Raw genomic sequence first — 25,226 nt, 5'->3', positions numbered from 1 at the left:
AGGCAACTCCCGTGGCTTCTCTGAGTGAAATTTTTGCTGTTACTGAGCAATCAAGTTTCCTAAAGGGAAGTCAACCCTCTCACTTCCAAAGACGCAAAGTTTGAAGATTCAACTTTGAAACAAATAGAAAATATTTTTGATAGTCACAACTTAGCTTCAATAAGTGATGTTCAGATACTGACACCCACTTTATTTCTTTTAAGCCTGGAGCCGCCCAGCTGACCGTGACAGAGGGTGGCCGATGGTGTCCAGCAGCTGTGCATCAGGCCACAGGCTGCCAGTAGGAGGGTTCTGTTCGGAACCTTCAGCTTCTGAAAATCTACGTCCCCCACCCCACCCCACCCACCCCATTTCTTCTGTGTGGTTCACATTTCTTTCCTCCCTTCAGGTTATTTTCCCTCAGGAAACTTAAACCACCTCTCTTTCCCCTTTTTATAGATGCGAACTACACGTAAAGTCTCTGTCTGGCCAGTGGGCCTGGTTGGTGGGCGACGCTATGAACGTCCGTTGGTGGAAAACGGCAAAGTCGTTGGCTGGTACACCGGCTGGAGAGCAGACAGGCCTTTTGCCATCGACATGGCAGGTGAGGAGTGTGGGTGGTGACTTTTGCTCCTCCCTGATTGTTCTCCCAGTGGTCCTGTTTGTTGTAACAGTGTCCTGGAGGAAGGAAGCTTTGAAGGACCCTAGATCCTATTACATTCAGCAGATAAACTAAGGAAACTTCAAGACAGGCTTTTTGATTAATTCAAGTAGAAATGGACTTTGTAGGTGATTAGAAATGCTCATTCTGTCCCATTTTTGTCAGCTCTCTATGTGGCCATTTCTTCAACAAGTGTGTGCGCGCCAGGTGCTTGTCCGGGTGTCCGGTCAGTGGTGGGAACCAGACTTGGCCCCTCCTCACCGGGGCTGCTGCCCGTGCCCTCTGATGCCCCTCTCTAGGAGTCCATTTGGTTTCGGTATATCACATGCTTATTGATAAGTATAAGAATGATGTGAAATTGACAAGCTAATCATTTTAATGCTTAATAAATTCAGTGCTTATTGATATATTTAATAGCTGAAACATAAAATTGGATTTCTGGTTTTTCAGACATTAACTGAGTATAACTGTCTTTTAAAGTTAATATCCCTGGAGCACCTGGGTGGCTCAGTCAGTTAAGAGTCCAACACTTAATTTTGGCTGAGGTCATGATCTCAGGGTTGTGAAATTGAGCCCTGCGTCGGGCTCGTGCTGGGCATGGAGTCTGCTTCAGATTCTCACTCTCTGCCCCTCCCCCCCCCTAAAAAAATAGTTTTTATTCTCTGATCAACCCATTGAATTGAGTAAGACCAATAGTAGTCCACAAATCCTAAAATGTGTCACTTTATGGTAATGTTTTATATAAAACGATGCGTATGGTAACTGGAAGGATGCAGTTTAAAACATGAGGCTTAGAGGCAAGAAAAATCACTGATATTTATAACCTAGAAGATGGAGGCAGAAAAGCTTCAAGATTGATTCCATCTTCAAGTCTGGAACACAGTTCTCTCTGTCTGTCTGTCTGTCTGTCTGTCCTCCTGTGCTTGGTCAGTCCTTTGTGTGTATTTCCCAACTTCAGTCAAAATCTCTATACTCAGAATTCTGATGGGATGAAGGCTGCATTCTGAACTGGAGTCATCACTTTTATTTTGACAATCCTATAAATTTGAGGGAGCAAGATTATGAAGAGTGCTAGGAGTAAGGCTGTGTCTTTTGAGAATCTGTTTATTGCCCAGAGGAAGTGTAACTTTGAGCAGAAAACTTTGAGGGCATTAGACAAAGTCTTTTGCTTCCCCGAGACTTAGCTTCCCCATGTGTGGAATGAGGCGTAGCCTGAATGACCACTGAGGTCTTCTCTGATGTGTTCTTCCTTCTCCTGGCTTCCGTCTTCTCTTCTTCAAAGAGAAGCCAGGTCCCGGTTCCTAAGTGAGGAGTTGAGACTGCTAAAGCTCAACCGCCAGTTGATAGGTGTTTGGTCCTTACCTTTCCCAGAGCCTTGCTTCACCACAGGCTCTGCAGACGTGTCTCCTTACACCCAGGATCTCTGCCTACAACCCTGCAAGGTAGCTTCAAGGTGAGGACAACTTGAATAAGTCTTCCTGGATTTTGTTGTAAGAACTTTTACATAGATGATCAAGTATCCAGTAAACCCACTGAATATTTGCATTGATTCCCCCCAGAGTTTGGATCAAATAGATATGTCTAAAACTCAAGAACGGCACATGGATTTTATGCATTAGGCCTGGCCTGTGATAAGATATCTGATACCTTTTTACTGCTAAATTCCCTGGGAAACTTTGCTCTATGACATGACTGATGTTTGGCTTTTTCTAAGTGTTTCAGTATATTTTCAAAGCATAATGTAAGAACTATCAAAAAATATGAATGATTTGCCTAGTTCTTAATTATCCTTGTTTCAAAATAGGAATACAATTTCTGTCTCTAAGAAAACAGGTTTTGCCACACTGAATGATTTTCTTCTTGTGGGAACTTGCTTTGCAAATTAGTTTTCAATAAATTATTAGTATTTTGGGAAGACTTTAAGTGAGAGCGATTTGGTTGACCAGGTGATGATTCTGATTTGGAGGGAGTTTGTTCTCGTTCTAAAATTTGAAAATTCACAGCTCTGTATACATTTCACACAAGGTTCATGTATTCTCTGTGGGAAGAGGGGAAAGACCTTGTGGACCTTCACGTACAAACGGTACTTCCCGCTTCATTTGCACTCACCGTGTCTAGAAGGAGGGAGAGAGAAGCCCGAAGCCCAGTTTCCTGCTGGCCTCTGGACAGTCGGGGAAGCGCTGCTCAGGAAACGGTCCTGGGAGTGGAGTGAGAGGCCAGCGCGGGAGCCTGGGCCTCTCTGGCTTTCCACAGGGTGAGTGAGAGCCGTGCCGCCTAGCCAGCAGGGCACGTTTCCACAGCTGTCTCACTGTGGGGGTGGCCAGCCCCTTCGCTGGAAGCCCGTCCGTCTGTCCCGCCTGGATTTCTGTGAAGTCACAGCCTCGCCCATCACTCGAAGCTGATTTGAGTATCAGACCTTGGAACTGTAACGTTTCATGTCATTCGGGATGTTTGACCCTGTGTCCATCTTTGTTTTGCCGTATTGGACTTGGAGGTGTTATTTTTGCTCTCAGATGAGGAACCATTGTTCTGGAATTACCTTGTAGGCACAGTGGTGTTAATGGCAGAAGTAAAGATTGTTTCTGTTGCACTGGGGGAAAGTTAAAAAACAACCCAAACTTTGGAGTGATGACTGCTGAAACAAAGAGATAAATAACCACCCCCAAGATGGCCCGGGAGCGAGCGCGTCAGAGGCGGCCCCTGCCCAGGCTGCACGCAGGGGGCTCTGCCAAGCCAGGGAGACCTAGAATACCGCTGCTGGTCTGAGCGTCCAGCTTCAGCTCCTACCCCTCGGGCATCTGACCCCTGGCTAGTTCTGACTGACTGCAGCAAGGCTCTCCACACAAAGTGTTTGGCTCGCTTTTGAAATCAGGGTGTTCTTTTCAAGCGACAGACTCACTTTGGCCACTTCCAGGGAGGTGTCAATAAGAACCATTGCTTGAAAGAACTGAGCTTAAAGTAATCTTGAGCCTCGCTCGCCAGGAGGTGTAGGTTTGTTCAAATTCAGAACTTGAGGCTGAGATCCCTACTTTGAATTCTCACTGTGTGCGTGCACTTTAATCTTAACTCTGAGAGGTGGCAGGCATGGGCTCTGTGCTCCTTTCAGGACAGTGTGTACAGTTCCCAGTTGAGTGCCCGGCGCACAGTAGGACCTCTATTCCAGTTAAAACCCCAGCTGGGTGTGCTGTTGTTCAGCTCTGCCAGTAACCCCCCCAGGTAGCTCGGACCCCACAGGTTGGCACAGTCTGCACACAACTGCCCTTGTTTAGCCAGCAACACTTTCGGGGTCCCCAGGCCAACCGCACTCCCCACTAGCTGTAAATCTGTTGTTGTTCTCTCAGGTTTGACAGTTTACTAGAAGGACTCACAAAATTCAGGATAATGCTCTATTTATCATTACAATCCTTTTACAAAAGATACAAGTTAGGACCAGCCACATGAAGAAGACACCTGGGGTGAGTCCTGGTAGAGAACGCAGAGCTTGTGTGCAAGAAGATCTGTCCCCCTCCCAGCACATTAATGTGTTCATAGCCTGGGAAGCTCCGCTGATCCTCTGCGTTCAGAGTTTTCAGATAGTTTCATTATGTAGGCACGATTGATTGAATCAGTGGCCACACAACTGAACCCAGTCTCCAGCTTCTATCCCCAGAGGTCGGCATGGCCCCCTGCGTTCCAACCCTCTAATCCTGTGTTTGGTTTTTCCAGTAACCAGCCCTCCCTCTGGAGCTGTCTAGGGACCTGCTGCAGCCACCTCATTAGCATAACAAAGTCACTCCCATCCCTCAGGAAATGGTAAGGGTTTTACAAGCTCCTTGCCAGAACTAGGCACAAAGACCAGATAGATTTTTTTTTTTTAATTATACCACAGGCTCAAAAATGGTAACTTGCATATCCTAAAGAAGAGTGTCTGCCACATCCCTGTTTTACGAATGCTTTCATGCACAAAAACAAAGGGTACATTAGGTGATGTCTCAGGGTCCCTTTCAGCTTTGTCTGTCCATGTTTTCCTGACTCATAAAAACGAGACGTGATTGTAAAGTGATGAAATCGTTTCTTGTGTGTGGGTTACACAGAGGGATGAGAAGTCTAGGAGGACTCTGAGTTTTCGGGCCTGGAGTCCTGTGGACATGGGTGTGTTGAAGCTCTGGAAATAGTTGAGCTCCCGGGATGGCATCCTAGGGCGCAGCCATTTCAAGTGGCTGCAGGGGGCGGAGCCAGGGAAGGGAGCAGGGCCCAGGGGGAGGGCAGTCGGGTGGACCCATGGTAGCGGCAACCAGAGGGAAGAGGTGGGTGAGGCATGAATTTGTTGGCTGCCTTGTGTCATGGATGTGAAAGAGGATGGTGCTTGGTGAGTGTGGGAGTGTGAGAGCCGGGCATGTAGACGGTGTCATTAAGATGCTTGGCAATTAGGCTGTTCCCTGGAACAAGGGATATATGGGAGAATAGAGGGCCTGAATTCAAGAGGAGTAAACGGTTGGCAGAATTGTCCAAGGAAAGTTAGGTTTCCAGTACAGCAAAGAGGAAGGGGAAGTTCAGTCCATGAGAGGATTGGGAAGGTTCCATTTGGTCAGGACAGTGATTACAGAGGATGTCATGGAAGTAAGTAGCTGGGAGGGCTGCAAGGAGCTATGTGTAGGGAAGAGGACAGGTATCCCTCAAAATTTCAACGAATAAAGCATTCAGGACTAAGAATTTTGAAAATCAGAAGTTTTCCCTTCTGTCTGGGAAGCCCAGCTGACAGATTATTCAACAATAACGTTGGATTATTGTTTACGGAGCATCAGGCATGTTTACCAGGCGTCAGGCATTCTTCGGTGCTCTGGGTGCTTTCTTATTTCATCTTCACTCAGTTCTGCAAGGGATGTGCTCGTATTCTCCTCCTCCTTTAAAGAGAAGGAAATGGAGGCCTGGACATGCGAAGTCACTTGCCCAAATTTGCACAGTGATCCAGCTCAGCTTAGTGGGTCTCCAGAGATGGCACTTCCACTCACTGCCAAGTGACCAAGTTCTTGATCTCTGAGCCTCTGTGCTCTTCATCTGCAGAACAGGGGAAATGGAATTCTTCACGGAATAAGACATCAAATGCAGAGCACTTGGAACAACACTGTAGACACCTGAATGATCCGTCTCTTCACCAAGAAGCAGGATCAGACTGTGTCTGTGTTCCCCTGTCACCTGGGTTCAGAGGGCTCATAGGTTTGTCCAGAGGAATTGGCTCAGGGCTGTGTGTGGCTGATGACGGTGGTGACCGGAGCTCCACAGGTCGCTGGCGGGGAGGGGCTTCGCTGCCCCCCAGGCTCCGCTTGGGCACAGCAGGCCGTAATAGGCCAGTTTCCCCACCTAGAGATGAGGGATCCGGGCACCTGCCTTCTGGGTTGTGGTGAGGTTGAAATGAGAACAGATACTGCAGAAGTTTCTGCTGTTCTGTCAGTGTTTGAATTCTCACCACAGAGAGCTATTTCAGATCATTCTTGAAGGTAATACTTAGGAACATGCAAACTCGTTGCTTTGGGCTCATGACGGACTTCATCTCTCTCCTGGCTGGTGGACCTGTGCTCATTATCATTCAGTGAACGAACTCCATGTGCAAGATGGCACGTGGAGATAAACACCGGCCCTTGCTTTAGATAAAGTACTCCAAAAAGAGACTGATCAACAGGAGAAAAACAAAAGATCGTTAGAAAGTTGAGAAATAGAGATATGCTTATTTTCATAATTTTGCAGATGAAAAATCATTTCATAATTCCTGGTGGCACGTGGGGAAGGATTTCAAAGAATGATTCTCACACTTTCTAATCAGGTCACGAGAGGGGAGAAAGGTCCTTTTTCACCACCTTGACTTTCCTAAGAGCTTGTGGGAGAGCATCTGGAGATACAGCTCTCATATGGAGTCTGTTGAAGAGGCAAGACCGTGTATTAGTATAAATGAGAATCAAGGATCGTTGCTGTGTGTGGCTGACCTGGGGGCTGGCACACGCACTGGTTTTCCTGGGCACACTGTTGGCTGCTGTGATCAGCACACAAGGCTCTGCCCTGGCTTCAGAAGCTGAACTTAGCTGCCCTTCTTCCTGGGCCCCTTGCGCAGCCGTATCACCCAACCCCAGACGCTGTGCACTTGAGTCCACCTCATTTCAAATCACTGCACTGTGACTAGCCCCCAGGGTCAGCCGAGCGTTGCTCCACGCTCCTGGGCCCAGGGTAATCAAGTGGCTCACACTGCCTTCCAGAAAAGGGAACGTCGCTTTATCTTCCCAGGTTTGCCTCGCTCATTTCTAGTCCCTTTGCAAGACTCATTAATAGTATAGGGATAGCTTTTTCTGAGAAGTTTTTCCTGATTTTTCCATCCAGCATAGAAGTTGCCCCCCCCACCCCCTGCCATGTTCCCCTTAGGCACTTGTTCTCAGGGTGGTGCTCACTTTGGTGTCCTGCCTGCCCCAGGCTTCCTCTGCTCATGGAGCCCGGGAGCTCCACTGGGAGAGGGGTCATCTCTTCTACCCACATCTCCAGCCTGGGCACGGTCCCTGACAGTAGTAGCTTGAACAGCTGTTTGCTGAATTCGTGAATTCTAACTTGTCTTTATTTCTGGTTTAAGGATTATCAAAATTGAAAGTTTTACAGCTTCTGATTCCTTCTGAGCCCTAATTGCCATTCTTTCTTTTTTTTTTTTTTTAAGATTTTATTTATTCATTTGAGAGGGGGAGAGAGAGAGAGAGCACGAGCTGGGGGGAGAGGCACAGAGAGAGGGAGAAGCAGACTCCCCACTGAGCAGGGAGACCAGCGAGGGACTCGATCCCAAGACCTTGGGGTCATGACCTGAGCTGAAGGCAGACGCTTAACGACTGAGCCACCCAGGCGCCCTTGCCATTATTTCTATTTTTTTTCCTTGCCGTTATTTCTTAATGGTGAGATTTTTTAAAAAGGGGATGTTGAGCTCTACTCCAGAGAGCTTTCTAAGGAGTGTCTAATTCAGTGGGTCTCAACCTGGCTACACATCAGAATTACCTGGAGAGCTTTGAGAAAACCTCCATATGTGGGCTTCATCACTGATCAATTAAACCATAATCTGTGGGTGTGGCACCTAGTGTGGGGGTGTGTCTTTTTTTTTTTTTTTTTTTTAGTCTGAAGTGATGATAAAGTGCAGCTAGAAATAAGAAGGGCTGGTGTAGGGGTCAGAAGCTACTCTCCTGTTTCTTCCGAGGGCTCATTATAGTTCTTTTGTAGGTGTGGCCTCCTGCCCTGCCACCCATTGAGTCTCATCTGGAGGTTGGAGGTAGGATAGCCCCCTGCTGAAAGAGTTTGAGAATGTTCAATAAAATTATTTCCATAGAAGGGCGCCTGGGTGGCTCAGTTGGTTAAGCGACTGCCTTCGGCTCAGGTCATGATCCTGGAGTCCCAGGATCGGGTCCCGCATCGGGCTCCCTGCTCGGCAGGGAGTCTGCTTCTCCCTCTGACCCTCCTCCCTCTCATGCTCTCTGTCTCTCATTCTCTCTGTCTCAAATAAATAAATAAAATTAAAAAAAAATTATTTCCATAGAAAACACTTCCATGGGTCAAGCAAGAAGAGAATTTGAGCATAGGAGAGGAGTTTTAAAAATTATAACAACTGAAAACACCACCAACAATCTAAAAGACTGTTTTCACTGGGAAGGCAAGTTTAATCTTTTTTAATTGTGGTACAATGTACTTAAAATTTACCATTTTAACTATTTTTAAGTATAAGGTGGTATTAGGTACATTCACACTGTTGTGCAGTGATCACCACTGTCCATCTCCATAAATTTTTCATCATCACAAACTGTAGCTTTGTACCCATGAAACACTAACTTCTCACCCCCGCCCCAGTCCCTGGTAACAACCATCTACTTTCTATCTCTATGAATTGGACTATTTCAGGCACCACATGTTAAGTGGAGTTACGCACTATTTGTCCTTTTTAGTTCACTTAGCATGATGTCTTTAAGGTTCATCCGCGTTGTAGCATGTGTCAGAATTTCATGCCTTTTTAAAGCTGAATAATATTTCATTGCATATATAGACCACATTTCGTTTATCCATTCATCCATTGATGGACATTTGGGTTTCTACCTTTTGACTATTATGAATAATACTATGAACATGAGTGTACAAATAACTATAAGTCACTGCTTTGAGTTCTTTTGAGCATACACCTAGAAGTAGAATTGCTGGATCATATGGTAATTGTGTGTTGGATTTTTTTTTTTTTTGAGGAACTGCTATACTTTTTTCCACAGTGGCTGCATCACTTTACATTGCCATCAGCAATGCACAAAAGTTCCAATTTCTCCATATCCTTGTTAACTCATTATTTTCTGTTGTTTGAAAAATTATTTTACTTGGATGTGCTGGGGTTTGAGGAATAGGTATACAGATACCTTCTCCAGTTCTGCTGTATTTTCTGGGTTGGAATAGACTGGCTTAGTGACACATCCAGTAGTATTCCTGGATAAGGTCAAGCAGAAAACATCATAGGCACAATAAACCATGAGACAGTGATTCTTAATCAGACATTGTCAGCCGTGTTGGTTGTGCCATTCTCAACATATAGAACACTTCATTTCCCATCAGAGTCCTTCTGGCTGTTGAGCCAATAGAACCACCTCCCCTTCTAAACTACAGTCCCAGGCATGCCTTAGTTCTTTGCCACCAACCTACAAAAAAAAATCCATCATGGGTATTTTTAGTATTCAGTTAATTAAGCCTTCTTTTTTTTTTTTAAGATTTTATTTATTTAACAGAGAGAGACACAGCGAGAGAGGGAACACAGGCAGGGGGAGGGGGAGAAGGAGAAGCAGGCTTCCCGCGGAGCAGGGAGCCCGATGCGGGGCTCGATCCCAGGACCCCGAGATCATGACCTGAGCCGAAGGCAGACGCCCAACGACTGAGCCACCCAGGCGCCCCTAAGCCTTCTTAATTTATCTTTGATTCTTTCCATTCCAGTTCAGCATCCTGACCATATCCTTAGAGGATTTAGGTTTCTGTGATGGTTTGTTTTCAGAGTAAAGATTTAAATGAATTGTTTATAGATTAAATAAAGAATACATCTTAGAAATGAAGAGTGTTTTATTTTTTTCCCACAGAGAACAATGACTGCTAAATGGCTTTTGAGGAGTTTTAAAAACTGGACCCAAAAAAAAAGAAAAAAGGTTTACCCTGAAGCAATCATAAAGTTTCAGTCCGCATTATGGAGCAGATTAACAGATCCATTTAACAGCCAGGCCATGCTTTTTCATTCCTTTTCTGCACTAGCAGAAAATCATTCAAAGGTGTAATTGGAAAGAAATGTGGAAAACTCTAGTTCTGCCTGCCCCCTAGGAGTACACATGGCACGTGAGTATTCAGGCTTAGGACCATGGAAATCAATAGTTGAACATTTACATGAAATAGTGGCAATTTAGACATGATAGTCGATAAGTAAAGGACACGTTCCTTTTATACAGCCCTCTTTCCTCTGCTTTCTTGATCTGATTTAAGTATAGTGAAAATGATTCCTGAAACACAACTATTAACACGTCTGTTTTTCAGCTGGAGAGTTCACAGATGCCAAGGCTGGAAGGTACAAGATTATGAAAAAAAAAGTACTTAGGTAGCAGTTTTCCATTTCCTAAATTGAGACATAATTGACATATAACATACTAGTTTTAGGTGTACAACATTTGTATATATTGCAAAATGATCACAGTAAATCTAGTTAACGTCCATCACCATATAGTTAAAAATGTTTTTCTTGTGATGAGAATGAAGTTCTCTCTTAACTTTCAAATGTACAGTATTACCTCTAGTCACCATGCTATAATTCCATCCCCAGGGATTATTTATTTTGTAACTGAGAGTTGGCACCTTCTGATCACCCTCTATCCACCTACTTCTGGCAACCATTAGTCTCTTCCCTGGATCTGTGAGTTTGATTTCTTTTTTCTTTTTTTTAGATTTTGCATATAAGTGAAATAATTTGGCATTTGTCTTTCTCTGACTTATTTCATTTAGCCTAATGCACTCAGGGTTCATCCACATTGTTGCAAAAGGCAGGATTTCCTTCTTTTTTATGGCTGAATAATATTCCATTGTGTATATATCCACATCTTCTTATCCATTCATCCATCAGTGGACACTTAGGTTGCTTCCATGCTTTGGCTATTGTAAATAATAATTGCAGTGAACATGGGGGGGAGGGTGTGTGCTTAGATCTTTTTGAGTCTTTAATTTTCTTTTATAAATACCCATAAGTGGTATTGCTAGATCATATGGTATTTTTAAATTTTTTGAGGAACCTCCATACTGTTTTTCATATTGACTGCACTAATTTACACTCCTACCCACAGTGTGCATGGGTCCTCTTTTCTCCATGTCCTTGCCAACACTTACTTCTTTTCTTTATGACTCTAGACATTCTAACATGTGTGAGATGATCCCATTGTGGTTTTGATTTCCATTTCCCTGATGGTGAGTGATGTTGAACATCTTTTCATGTGTCTGTTGGCCCTCTGTATGTCTTCTTTGGAAAAATGTGTACTCAGGTCCTCTGCTCATTTTTACATCAGATTGTTCTGGTTTTTTGCCGTTGAGTTATATGAATTCTTTATATATTTTGGATGTTAACCCCCTTAGCAATATGATTTGCAAATATTTTCTCCCATTTGATAGGTTGTCTTTTTATTTTGCCGATGGTTTCCTCTGCTGGGCTGAGGCTTTTTTTATTTCAATGTGGTCTTTACTTTGGTATTTTGGTCTTTACTATTAGGTCCAAAAAATCATCACCAACATTGCTGTCAAGGAGCTTACCTAGGAGTTTTATGGATTCAGGTCTTACATTCAAGTCTTTTACCTATTTGGAGTTAATTTTTTGTGTATGGTGTAAGACTGTTTGAGTTTCATTCTTTTGCATGTGGCTGTCCAGTTTATTGAAGAGTCTGTGCTTTCCTTGTTGTATATTCTTGGCTCCTTTGTCATAAATTAATTGACCATATATGCATGGGTTTATTTCTGGACTCTATTGTGTTTCTTTTTCTTTTTTTTTTTTAAGATTTATTTATTTATTTGAGAGAGCAAGAAAGAGAGAGAGTACATGACAGGGGGAGGGTTAGAGGGAGAAGCAGGCTCCTCCCTGAGCAGGGAGCCCAATGTGGGACTCGATCCAGGGACTCCAGGATCATGACCTGAGCCGAAGGCAGTCGCTTAACCAACTGAGCCACCCAGGCGCCCCTCTCTATTGTGTTTCATTTATCTATGTATCTGTTTCATGCAAATACCATACTGTTATTACAGCTTTGTAATATAGTTTGAAATCTTCCTAGGTATTTAATTCTTTCTGATGCAATTGTAAGTGGGATTGTTTTCTTAATTCCTCTTTCTGATAGTTCATTACTAGTGCATAGAAATGCAATAAATTTTTGTGTATCAATTTTGAATCCTGTGATTAACTGAACTCCTTTATTCTAACAGTTTTTGGTGGAGTCTTTAGGATTTTCTATATATAGTATCATCATCTGCAGATAGTGACAGTTTTACTATTTCTTTTCCAATTTGAATGACTTGTTTCTTGTCTGATTGCTGTGGCTAGGACTTCTAGTACTACATTGAATAAAAGTGGTGACAGTGGGCATCCTTGTCTTGTTAGGGAAAAAGCCTTCAGCTCTTCACTGTTGAGTATGATTTTAGCTGTGGGTTTGTCACATATTGCCTTTATTATGTTGAGGTGCATTTCTTCTATACCCAGTTTCTTAAGAGTTTTTATCACAGTGGATGTTGAGTTTTGCCAAAATTTTTTTGCATCTATTGAGATGATCAAATCATTTTCATCCTTCATTTTTTAGTCTGGTGGATTACATTGATAGATTTGCAGATGTTGAATCATCCTTGCATCACTGGAATAAATCTCATTTGATCATGTGATTCTTTCAGTGTATTGCTTCTTTCTTTGCATCTAATTCATCAAAGATGATGGCCTGTAAATTTCTTGTGGTGTCCTTGTCAGGTTATGGTATCAGGGTACTGCTGGCCTCATAAAGTGTTTAGAAGTTTTTCCTCCTTTTCTATTTTTGGGAGCATTTGAGAAGGATAGGTATTAAATCTTCTTTGAATGTTTGGTAAAATTTATCAGTGAAGACATCTGGTCTTGTACTTTGTTGGGAGGTTTTTGATTACTGATCCAATGTCCTTATTAGTCATTGTTCTATTCAGATTTTCTATTTCTTTATGATTCTTGGTAGGTTGTATGTTTCTGGGAATTTATTTTTTCTAGGTTGTCCAATTTGTTGGTATATACTTGTTCATAGTAGTTTATCCTTTCTGTTTCTGTGACAGCAGTTGTAATGTTTTCTCTTTGGTTTCTGATTTTATTTATTTGAGACCACTCTTTTTCTTGGTCATTCCAGCTAAACATTTGTCAGTTTTGTTTATCTTTTCAAAGAACCAGCTCTTAGTTTCAAATGATCATTTCTATTATCTTTTAGTCTCTATTTCACTTATTCTGCCCTGATCTTTGCTATTTACTTTCTTCTTCTAACTTTTGGTGGTGTTTCTTTTTCTAGTTCTCTGAGGAAGAAAGGTTGTTTGAGATCTTTGTTTTTTTTGTGTAGGCATTTATCACTAAGAACCTTCCTTTTAGAACTGCTTTTGCTGCATCTCATAAGTTTTTAGGATGTTGTATTTCCATTTGCCTTTGTCTCAAAGTATTTTTTTTATTTCTCAGCAGTTTTCCATTTTTAACCTTCATGCCCTACGATACTGTGGCTGCTTCTTCCATGCTTACCCTCAAAATGGTGATAATGGGATTGGGGGTTTGAAAAAAAAAAAAAAAAGAAAGGTGGAAACATCATTGGTAATGACAGAGTAAGGACCTCTGAATATTGTCTTATATAAAAACAATGAATATTGGGCGCCTGGGTGGCTCAGTTGGTTAAGCGACTGCCTTCGGCTCAGGTCATGATCCTGGAGTCCCGGGATCGAGTCCCGCATCGGGCTCCCTGCTCGGTGGGGAGTCTGCTTCTCCCTCTGACCCTCCTCCCTCTCATGCTCTCTGTCTTTCATTCTCTCTCTCTCAAATAAATAAAATCTTTATAAAACAAAAAACAAAACAAACAAAAAAAAAAAACAATGAATATTGTCAGAAATTGTCAAAATCAACTTTTTCACAACTATGGAAATTAACCCAAAGTGTACATCCATCTGAGGAGTGTTCAAGAAAATGGTTAAATGTTGGTAATAACAGCAAGTATTACATTGTTTCAACTTTCCCTATTCCCATCCCTTTCTCCTTAGCTCCATGGTGGCCTTGAAAACCAAGGGTCCTGCAGTCAGGGTAGAAATCAGCAGCTATTCATCCTAGCAGTCACTGGGAGGGAAGAATGGTGTTGGAACTCATTCAAAGCTCCATTCTAAGAGAATTGCCATTATTTGACCTAACAGTTCTGTAGAAACTGCCATTCTCAAAGCTTGTCTTTATCTGATCTCACTCAGATCTTGCCCAGTACAGCCTTTTCCTGAGAGCATTTTTAAAAAATAAAAAGGAACGCAAAACCTCAAAACAAAAACTAAGCAAAAGCAAAAATTAAATGTTGATTGTTTACCATTGCAGCTCTCTGAGGCAATGATAACAGTTGTGGCAAACAATAAACTAATCAAAAAACTCAGAGAAAATATCTTGGATAATTATTTACATAGGGGCTTTGAAGAGCTCTGACATATTTCTGGGATTCTAGAAGGCCATGTGGTAGTGTAGGTCTGTGTACAGGGGCCAGAGCTGTGCATATGCTTATGAAAAAACCTTAAAAGGCCCTGAGTTCTCACTTCTGGCTGATCTTGAAACTCTGCAAGATTAACAGCTGATTTCACATCAGGAACCATGGAAGCCAGAAGGCAGTGGGATGACATACTCAAAATACCAAAAGAAAAATACTGCAACCAAGAATTCTATATGTAGCATAAGTATCCTTCAGAAATGAAGGAGAAATTAAGATATCCCTGATAAACAAATGCCAAGAAAATTTATGACTAGCAAATATGTCCTGTAAGAAGTACTGAAGGAGTCTTTTAGGCTGAAATGATAGGATACCAGACAGTAACTCTAATCCACATAAATAAGAGCACCAGTAAAAGTAACATATAGATAAATTTTTAAGAGAGTATAAATGTAATTTTTACCTCTCTTTTATTTCCCCCCACTCTGATTTAAAAGACAACTACATAAGGCAATAATTAGAAATCAGGGTTGAGAGATACACAATATAGATGTAATTTGGTGATAATAGCACAAAGTGGGGAGGAATAATGGAGCCTACTATGTAGGAGCAAAGCTTTTGTGTACTATTGAAATTGGTTTTGATCTGAGCTTAATTGTTAGAAGTTAAGATGCTAATTGTAATCCCCAGGGCAACTGCTAAATAAGTAACTCAAAAAATACTATACAAGAAATGATAAGTGACAAAAATGACACACTAACAAATATCCTTTTAATAGAAAATAAGATGGTAGTGGAGGAGTAGAGGAATGAAAAGATATTAGACATACAGGAAACAAATTGCAAACTGGCAGATATAAATCTTAATTTACCAGTAATTCTATTAAATATAAATGAATCAAGCAATCAAAAGACGTATGGGCACAATGGATTTTAAAAAACCCAACAAATCAAAAAGCACCATGATCGAAGTATAATGCTCTCTATGGAAAACATTTAAATCTAAGTAGGTTGAAAGCAAAAGAATGTAAAAAAGACCTGCCATGCATACAGGAACCAAAAAAAGAGCTGGAGTGAATACCAGACAAAACAGACTTTCAGACAGAGTTGCTACTAGAGACAAAAAGGTTATTTTATAATGATAAAAGTGTCAATCCTTTATAAAGATACAACAGTTGTAAATATATATGCTTCTTACAATGGAGCCCTAAAATATATAAAGCAGAAATGACAGCACTGAAGGGAAAATACAGCTCAACAATAATAGTTGCAAACATCAACATTCCATTTTCAGTAATAGAACAATTAGAAGACAAAGAAGCCTTGAAAAGTACTGTAAATCAATGAGACCTGTGACATCTGGAGAACACTCCACTCAACAACAGAATATACATTCTTTTCAGATGCATAGTTGAACATTCTCTAGGATAGACTATAAAGTAATTTTTATGTTAAGTCATAAAACAAGTCTTAATAAATTTAAAATAGTTGAAAGCATACAAAGTGTGTTCTTGGACCATGCTGGAATGAAATTAGAAATCACCACCAGAAAGTTTGAAATTTAAAAGTATATGGAAATTAAACAGCATACTCATAACCATTTGGTCAAAGAAGATATCAAGGGGAAATTGGAAAATAGTTTTAGATGAATAAAAATGGAAACACGATATACTAAAACTTAGTGCAGCTAAAGCAGTACTCAGAGGAAAATTTATACTTATAAACGCCTTATTAAAAAGAAAGATCTGAAACCAATAACCTAACCTTTTACCATAAGAGACTAGAAGCAGAAAAGCAAACTAAACCCAAAATAAGCAGTGGAAGGAAATAAAGATTAGGGCCAAAATAAATGAAATAAGGAATAGAAAAGCAATAGAGGAAATCAGCCAAACCAAAAGTTTGTTCTTAAAAACATCAACAAAATTGACAAACTTTTTAGTTAAACTGAAAGGAGGCAAGCCTCAGATTACTAAAATCAGAAATGAAAACAGGAGCATTACTACCATTTAAAAAAGACTGTAAGAGAAAACCATGAAAAATTGTATGCCAACAAATTAGATAATGTAGACAACATGGACAAATTAATGGAAAGACTGTTAAAACTGACTCAAGGGGCACCTCGTTGGCTCAGTTGGTAGAGCATGCAACTCTTGATCTCAGGGTTGTGAATTCAAGCTCCACATTGTGTGTAGGTGTAGAGGATTACTTAAAAAAAAAAAAAAAAAACTGACTCAAAAGGAAATAGAAAATCTGAATAGACTTATAAAAAATAGATTGAATTAATAATCAACAAAACCTCTATAGAGAAAAGCTCACTTCCAGATGGTTTTACTGGTGAATTCTAACAAACATTTAAAGAAGAGTTAAGACCAATCATTCACAAACATTTCCAAAAAATAGTGAGGGAACATGTTTGAAGTCATTGTATTAGGCCATTGTTATCCTGATACCAAAATTGAATATCACAAAGAAAAAAAACCTATAGACCAATATCCCTTATGAATATAGATGCAAAAATTCTAACCCAAATACTAGTGGAGTTAATCCAGCAACATATAATAAAAAGGATTATATACCATGACAAGGTGGGATTTATCCCCGTAGTGTAAGGTTAGTTCATATGCAAAAGTCAGTAAATGTTAATACACTGCATCAGTAGAACAAACAAAAAGCCACATCAAATCAACAGATGCAGAAAAAGTATGTGACAGAATTCAATATTCTTTCATGATAAAAACACTAGATCGATAAACAAGGAATGGAAAAGAACAGCTTTTATCTGATACAGGGCATCTGTGAAAAAACTAACATACTTAATAGCTGAAGATGAAAGCTTTTCCCCTAAGATCATGATAAGGATGACCCCTCTTCACAGTTGTATTCACCATTGTCGTGTAGGTTGTTGCCAGAGTATTTAGTTGAGAAAAAGGAATAAAAGGCATCCAGGTTATAAAGGAAAAGGTAAAAATATCTTCAGTTATCAATAGCATGATTTTTTTTTTACATAGAAAATCCTCAGGAATACATACACAACTTGGTCTGCTCCATGCTGGACATGGAGCCTACTTAAGAAAGAAGAGGGGGGCGCCTGAGTGGATCAGTTGGTTAAGTGTCCAACTCTTGATCTCAGGGTTGTAAGTTAAAGCCCTGCATTGGAGCCTACTTAAAAAAAAAAAAATACACAATTATTCATGCTAGTAAATAAATTCAGCAAGGTTGCAGGATACAAGATCAAACATAAGAAATCAATTGCATTTCTATACATTGGCAATGAACAGTCTGAAAAATGAAACTATAAGAATTCACAACAGTGTCAGAAATAATGAAATAGTAATTTAACAAAATAAGCATCAGACTTGTATAGTAGAAACTATAAAACATTACTCAGAGAAATTAAAGAAGAACTAACTGAATAGAAAAACATCTTATGTTCCTGGGTTAGGAGACAATGTTATGGGTTAGAAGATATATTACTCAAATGGCAATATTCCCCAAGTTAATGTATAGATTCAGGGTAATTCCTATCAAGATTTTGGCTGCCCTTTTGCAGAAATTGCCAAAGTTGTCCTAAAATTCATATGGAAAAGGAAGGGACTCAAAATAGCCAAAACAATTTTGAAAAAGAACAAAGCTGGAAGACTTAAACATCCTGATTTGAAAACTTAGTATATATATTTACGGTAATAGTGTGGCGCTGGCATAAAGATAAGCACAGGAATGAATAGAATGGAAATGACAGAGCAGAAATAAACTCTTACATTATGGTCAATTGATTTTTGCCCAGGGGTGCCAAGACCATTCAATAGAGAAAGAATAGTTTTAAAAAATGGTGCCCAGAGTTAACGAATATCCTATCCTTTAAAAAGGCAAATTTCAGTATCTATGAATTATATCTCAATAAAGGGGGTGGGTAGGTAGGGAAGATACACACACTCTCTCTCTCTCTCTCTCCCTGTCCCTCCCTCCCTCCCTCCAAAAGACCGGATGTGCTCTGCTAGGAAGAGCTATGAGAGTGGATCACCTCAGAAAGAATTACAGAAGAGAGGAGAGGAGGTGCCACATACACATCTTTCTGAGACAATTCCCTGAGACAATTGTGTGTGTGTGTATATAGATATTTTTAAGATTTTGAGAGGGGGAGAGAGAGAGCGAGCGTGCTCAGGAGACCGGTGGGGGGGGAGGGTAGGAGGCAGAGGCAGAGGGAGAAACAGACTCCCCACCAAGCAGGGAGCCCGATGCGGGGCTTGATCCCACGACCCTGAGATCATGACATGAGCCGAAGGCAGACACTTACCCACTGAGCCACCCAGGCGCCCCTATGTGTATACGTTTTAATTTGGAAATTGTTACCTTTTTTTTTTTTCTTATTTCAAGTGAGTAGAGACTGACTTTTGAAATTACCTGATACCTATTGCCAGTAGTAGAAGTGTGTCAAGAGCCCGGTATTCTAACACCATTAGCCAGAGTGACTGTCAGGAGAAAAAGGCCATTAGTATCTTTCTTGTGACCAGACTGGTATTGTTGCCAAAAACTATCCGTTGGGAATTAGAAATAGTTTTGGCTTTTAACAGCCTTGCTTGAGAGTAGATTGTGTGTAGTTAGAAAAGAGAAAATATGCCAGTGGGACAAGTATATGGAGGTGAGACTAAATTGATATACAATAGAAGGAACTGATAAGCATTACTGATGCTTTTAACTATGGCTGGAAGGAGGAAGAGATTTGCTGGACTGGCTTTTTCTTTTCCAGTTTGTCTGGTTTTTGTGTTTTCCTTATTATAATGACTAGGATCTCTAGTACACTGTTAAAAAAAAATCGAGAGCAGACAACCTTGCCTCATTCCAGTCTTCAAGGGTTTAACACTGTCTTTCACCATGAAGCATATATAATATTGGCAATAGGTATTTTGTAGATGCCTTTTATCAAATTGAGGAAGTTTATTAGTTTGCTGAGTGGCTTTCTAAAAATCTTAACTTGATGTTGGATTTTGTCAAGTTCATTTTCTCCACCTATTACAATTTTTTTTCTTTTTAAGTCTAATTTGGTGAATTATACTGATTGATTTTAAAATGTTAAATCAACATTGCAGTCTTGGAATAAACCTTACTTGGTCATGATTGAATGCCATGAATCCAGCCAATTGAATCCAACAATAAATCATCTCAGGACTCTGAGATCATGACCTGAGCCAAAATCAAGAGTCGGATGCTCAACTGACAGAGCCACCCAGGTGCCCGCTAAGTACTGCTTTAGATGGATCCCACATTCTTGTTTTTGTTTTCATTCAGTTAACCACTTTTTTCATTTCCCTTTTGATTTCTTCTTAGATCCCTAATTTATTTAGAATTACATTGTTTGGTGTCCCAAATATTTGGAGATTTTCCACATATCTTCATATTATTGATTTCTATTTGAATTCCATTATGGTCAGAGAAATACTTTGTACAATTTGAGTTCTCTTAAATTTATTGAGATTTAATTTATGGCCCAGACTATGGCCTGTCTTGACAAGGTCCCATGTGTACTTGAAAAGATTGTGTATTCTATATTGTTAGATGGAGTGCCCTATAAGTGTCAGGTCAAATTGGTTAAGTCTTATATATCCTTATTGTTTAAATTTATAAATTTTCTCTTATTTTTTCAATTTTTTTTCTATCCCCCTTTTCCACCTTTCATTCAGTTTTTGTGACTTGTGTGTGTGTTTCGGTGTTTTCCTTTTGGTAGTTTCTATTGTTAGGTCTTCTAGTTTACTAGTCTTTTATTCTGCAATGTCTTATCAGCTGCTAATAACAGCCAGTATATTTTCCACAAGAGTGAGATCTCTTTGGGTCTTTATTCTATCTTCTGTATTTCTCCTTAGCATGCTCAGTCTTTCCTCTACCTTTTTGAACATATGAAAATTATTTATAATGTCTTAATGTCTTTGTTCTGTATTTTTCTGTTGCTTGATTTTTGTTTTCATTATGGGGTTGTATTTTCCAGCTTATTTGTACATCTGGTAATCTTTGTAGCTTAGGCATTTTGAATTTTGTTGCTAGGTACTAGAAAATATATATATGTATATATGTTAGGTTATGTTTATATAAAGTATGTGTAACATGAGTTTATTACATACATCCACATATATTCACACATATGCATACATATACACATACACACACACATACATAGGGGAATACAAACATACATAAGAGACAGTCTCTCCACCCTATCTCTACTTCACTTGAAGAAGTCAGAAGTCCGTGTTCATAGTGGATAACCAGTTTTAATTTGCATTTTATTTTTTATACATCTGTAGGACAGAGAATCCTACTCCCATGATTTTTGTAAGGCTCTTAGTATCTCAAAAACTGCCAACATCTTTAAAGCTAAATTAATTTCACTAGAAAAAAGTAAGGGTACATATAATACTTGAGGCATAAATTACTTGGAAATTAAGAAAACCCCAAATATCCATCTTGGGTTGGAAGCAGTGGTATAAGGAGCTGAAAACTCCTTGTGCTGCTTTCAGAGGGAGAACTGTCTAACTCCTCCAGCTTCATAGCAGGTCAGACGATTCCCTGAAAGGCAAGCCAGAGTTTGGGCCTAGTTAGTGTGCAATTCCTACATGCTGGCTGTGACCTGCTTCCTTTGAAGCGCTCATTGGGGAGGGGTGCGGCAAAGAAAATGGAGGAGGTAGGAGATAGAAGAGCATCTGAATTGCCCGCCTCCCCCTTTTGTATTAGAAAACAGAAAACCACTTTTCTACTGTGGTGAGCCACCCACTAACATCTCTTTCCTGGGTGGTGGCCTGCCAGATGCACCCGAGCCTCCAGTGAGGCCAAGGAAGGGCCAGCCGTCAGCTTTGCTTGCAGAAGTGGTACACCGTGCTATGTGAGTTTGCTCTGAAGAGCTAGAGGGATATTCCTGAACCCAGGAGAGCAAGAAAATACACTTAACCTGTATCTTTCAGTGGTCACCATGAAGAATGTGTTAAAAAGACAAGGGAAAATGAGGGAAATCAAAGTGGCTTCATAGCATTTTCAGACTGACTAATCTACATTTTTGGATCCTTTTTTTTTTTTTTTTTAAATAAGAATGGGGAAATAGTACCTTGAAGCCATGTAAAAAATGTACCAGATCTTCAGTGATTGAGAAGGGCAGGTCCTCAGCTATAGAAAAAGAAGCAAGGCATCTGATGACACTAAAATCTGAGTTCACCTATTAGAAAAGTCACTTTTTATGTGTGAATTGGAACCTTTGGCTTTTTGCTGAAGAGGTGTGTGGCTGTTTTAGCTGTCTGAGGAAGGCTTCAGACTTGCTAGCCAAGTGATGTGAGATGCAGGTGGCCTGATTCTGCCACCACTTTCACAGGCCCTTCTCCTGTCGTCAACCCCGTTTTCCAGCTGTAAATGATGGCCAATGCCACCAGCCCGTCATAGTATTTATAATGGTATTTGTATTTATATACTGTAGTACCTTATGAACACTGCTCTGCAGTTAGTGAGGTCTTTCCATTTGCTAATTTTACATCAGACACTGAGTTGAAAAGGTGTCACACCTCTTGCAGATGAGGAAATGGGGAAGTTTCAGGATCAAGAAAGGTTAAGTGACTTGGCCAGTGTCCCAAGTACAAGGATCCGGGCAAAAACAAAAGGCTTCTAATTCCAAATTCCTTCTGCTAGAATGTGCTGCCTCCCTCCAGGACTGGCGGAAGATACTGGGGCCAGTCCTCAGGATGAGGCTTTAATTATTCTGCCTCACTCAGCATGTGATGTACCAAGTTGTGTTTGTAGATAGCTTAGTGGGAGGTTTTCCTATAAAAGGGACAGGGTCTAGATGTGGGACTGGCCCAGTCTGGCAGGTGTAGAGGTGATGAGAATGCTGGTTGTGGTTTTCTCACAACTCCCCAATTACTGCCTGGTATCATTTGGTACTTACTTCGCTAACTATACTTTTGCAGAAAGCATAAATCAATGCAGTTAATGTAGAAGAGGGCAAAATGTTGCTAAGAAATGCTCCTGGAGATTGGTCCTCACAGCTGATTCTGGGAGGGGGTCTGACTTTACAGTGTTGGCTTAGTCATTTCGGGCACAGGGCTTCACACTTTCAAAACAACTACAAAGGTTGTAGCGGTTGCTTACTGAGATAGCTTGTAGTGTTTAATGGCTAAGCCTTTAACACAGGGTTTGTTAAACTACAGATTTAAATAGTAATGATATTTTATGACCAAACCATTGAAGGAAATTGACAGTCATTTGTTTCCTTAAAAAAATTAAACCTCAAAACCAAATTTATCAAATGGACTAGTATCTCCTGCACTGATTTCCAAACCCCCACCCTTGTCAGGTTGAACCAAATTGGAAATTTAAACCAAATGATTATATATTTTTCATTTCCTAGCTAACTGGCTTCAATTCCTCAGTCTTCTAAACTCAAAGTAAATCACAGCAGTGCTGGTTCAGTAAGAGCACACATAAAAACGTTAAAGAACAGGCAGGAGACCTGGGCGGGTGCGCTCATACCCGGAGGATAGTTACTGCAAGTCTGTAGCTGTTCAGCTACTTTTAATTCTTAATTCCCAGGGTTCTGAATGTCGGGGTGTGATGACCTCTATGAAAGAGCAGCTGATGAGCAACAGTTCAGACTTTGTATTGTACAGTAGATGTTGTCCTCGCCCCCACCCCACGCATACACCTTTGTCATTACACTGAATGTACTACATTGTAATGATTGGTTTTCCTTCTGAGACTGTGACACATGTAATGCTCCTAATTCAAGTTGGCGATCCAAGACCTGGCACATACTTGGCATTTAAAAAAATTTTTGATGTGTCCGGAAATTTTGCAGAAAAAAGGGAAGTACACCACTATTTTATTTTAAAGTCTTTTTTTTTTTTTTAAACTTTTCACAAAGGATTTGCTGTGAGTCTTCAAGTCATCTTGTCCAATCCAAAAGCTGTATTTAAGCGTCGTGGATCCCAGCCAGGGATGCAAGAATCTGATTTTCTAAAACAGATAACAACAGTTGAAGAACTGGAACCAAAAGCAAGTAACTGCACTAAGGTATTCATTTCACTTGTGCTGCTTGACCTTGTTCGGTGTCAGCATTAAGAAGTGTGGCTACCCAAAAGATTTCCCTCCCCTCTAGGTTCTCGTGTGGCACACTCGGACAGAGAAGGTTAATCTAGCCAACGAGCCAAAGTACCGCCTGGACACAGTGAAAATTGAGGTATAAACTGAAGCAGCAAGTGGTGCAGTTTGCCTGGCTAATGGACGTGGAAGAGGAGTCCGGAGGTCAGGCTGCAGAACGTTCAGGTATTGTTCACTTGACTTCAGTACGACAGCCTGTGTTGTCATCTGACGGACATCTGTTTCAGCAGAGCTTGTCTGTCCACTAACACAGCTGACGGGATGGGATCAAATGTATGTTTTTGTCTTCATTTGTTCTGCATGTCTTCCCTACAACTAAACTGGCAGTTCTTTGTACAGTACGGCTAGTGACACTGGAGGATACGATTGTGAGTATCTTACGTACTTTTTGTTCTTCCCATTTGGCCTTATAATTGGTAGAACTGAGCAGGTTTTAGAAACAAATGACAGGCATTTTGCCAACTAAATGTTCCCAATCGCTCACTTCGCAATGTTTAAGTTTTGTAAGGTTGGTGGCAGCATACATTGTAGGAAATAAAACCCACAAAAATAAAAAGGTCTATGGATTCATCTGTTTAATATAGGGATATAACATTTTGTCAATACTAGGCACCATAAAATGTAAACACAATTACTGTCATAAACCTGGATATATCTTCAAGGATTGAAAGTGGCTTGTTTAGTTACCCTGTTTGCATACAGTGCAGAGAAAGGTCTTCATGTTATTAGCACTATGTACATAAGAAGAGATCCAAATTACAGGAGAGGCAGATGAAATTTGAGTTCTTTAAACATTCGTTAAACTAAGTTTTGTAGTAACATCCAGGTTTATCTTCCTTTCACTAACCACGTTCCCTGTTAAGCACATCATAACAACAGCACAGTGAAGTGAATGATGAAATAAAAGAATTTTGATACACTAGAAAACAGTGCTCAGTGATACATTTACATTCTATTTATATGATGAAACATTTGATCATACAGTACCTTCCTAAGGATTACTGGCTAATTTGGGGGTGGTGTTTATACTGTTAGAGGTATTACTTACATGATAACTACTTCCCTTATATGCAGACATTACAGCTATAATTTTATTGAGAGTAAAACTGATTATGCAAGTTGACTGAGCAGCTTCTCAAATAATGTGGTTTATGAAATCATGGGAAATGAGCAAAGCTGCCCTTGACATAAAATGGTTTCTCAACCTGCTTTTCACATCAAATTTAATCAGTACAGACCAACACGGTCAGTCAGATAATTCTTAATAGGAACAAATGGGGAAAAAGAAAAAATATATATGTACATGAATAAACAGGGGAACTAGATGCATTTTAGCAAGGAATGTCAGGTGGTAGTTCTGGATGAAACTTGCATTGCAGTTTTCATTTCCACAGCTGTGTGCTGAGAGTCTGACCCGATGAGCTTCCAGACCATCCTGCTGTTGTGTTGGGGGGCTGGCCAAAACCCACTGTTGGGTTCGTACTACTGATACTCATGCCAGCCATTTGCTGATTCATCTGTGAAACATAAAAAGCTTATTTTAAAAGGCTTACTTCACTTTTAATTCTTGTTTCTTTAGCCACATGTTGTATCAGAAGCTGCCTTTACTGGAGGTTTAGTCAGATAATGAAGTTTAATAGCAATTATAAGTCCTTTTCCTCAATGTGAAAATTAGTCAAAGCACAGGAGTAAAAGCCGACTACCAATTATTTCCCTAGAGAAAGCTACTTTGTTTCCTTCTTGTTCTTTATCTCCTTCCAC

At 40.4% G+C, this 25,226-nt stretch overlaps 2 protein-coding genes across 6 annotated transcripts in view; one reads left to right on the top strand and one right to left on the bottom strand.

Moving 5' to 3' along the window:
* The window catches only part of B3GAT2 (beta-1,3-glucuronyltransferase 2), a 72,352-nt gene extending 48,433 nt beyond the window's left edge, over window positions 1-23,919 (top strand). The window contains exons 2-4 of the mRNA XM_006729511.3: window positions 439-583; window positions 23,230-23,378; window positions 23,464-23,919. Coding sequence (XP_006729574.1) covers window positions 439-583; window positions 23,230-23,378; window positions 23,464-23,550 — 381 coding nt within the window. The 3' untranslated portion in view covers window positions 23,551-23,919. The remainder of the gene's footprint in view (window positions 1-438; window positions 584-23,229; window positions 23,379-23,463) is intronic.
* A 106-nt stretch (window positions 23,920-24,025) lies between these two features.
* SMAP1 (small ArfGAP 1) overlaps window positions 24,026-25,226 on the bottom strand; it is a 163,387-nt gene continuing 162,186 nt past the window's right edge. For all 5 annotated transcript variants that reach the window (XM_031023964.2, XM_081828483.1, XM_006729508.3 and 2 more), the window contains one exon: window positions 24,026-24,982. In XM_031023964.2, coding sequence (XP_030879824.1) covers window positions 24,848-24,982 — 135 coding nt within the window. In that variant the 3' untranslated portion in view covers window positions 24,026-24,847. The remainder of the gene's footprint in view (window positions 24,983-25,226) is intronic.

Source organism: Leptonychotes weddellii, chromosome 8 (assembly GCF_054177405.1).
Source record: "Leptonychotes weddellii isolate Sample4059 chromosome 8, ASM5417740v2, whole genome shotgun sequence".
Classification (NCBI taxonomy): Eukaryota; Metazoa; Chordata; class Mammalia; order Carnivora; family Phocidae; genus Leptonychotes; species Leptonychotes weddellii.
This window is presented reverse-complemented; position numbering and strand designations above follow the sequence as displayed.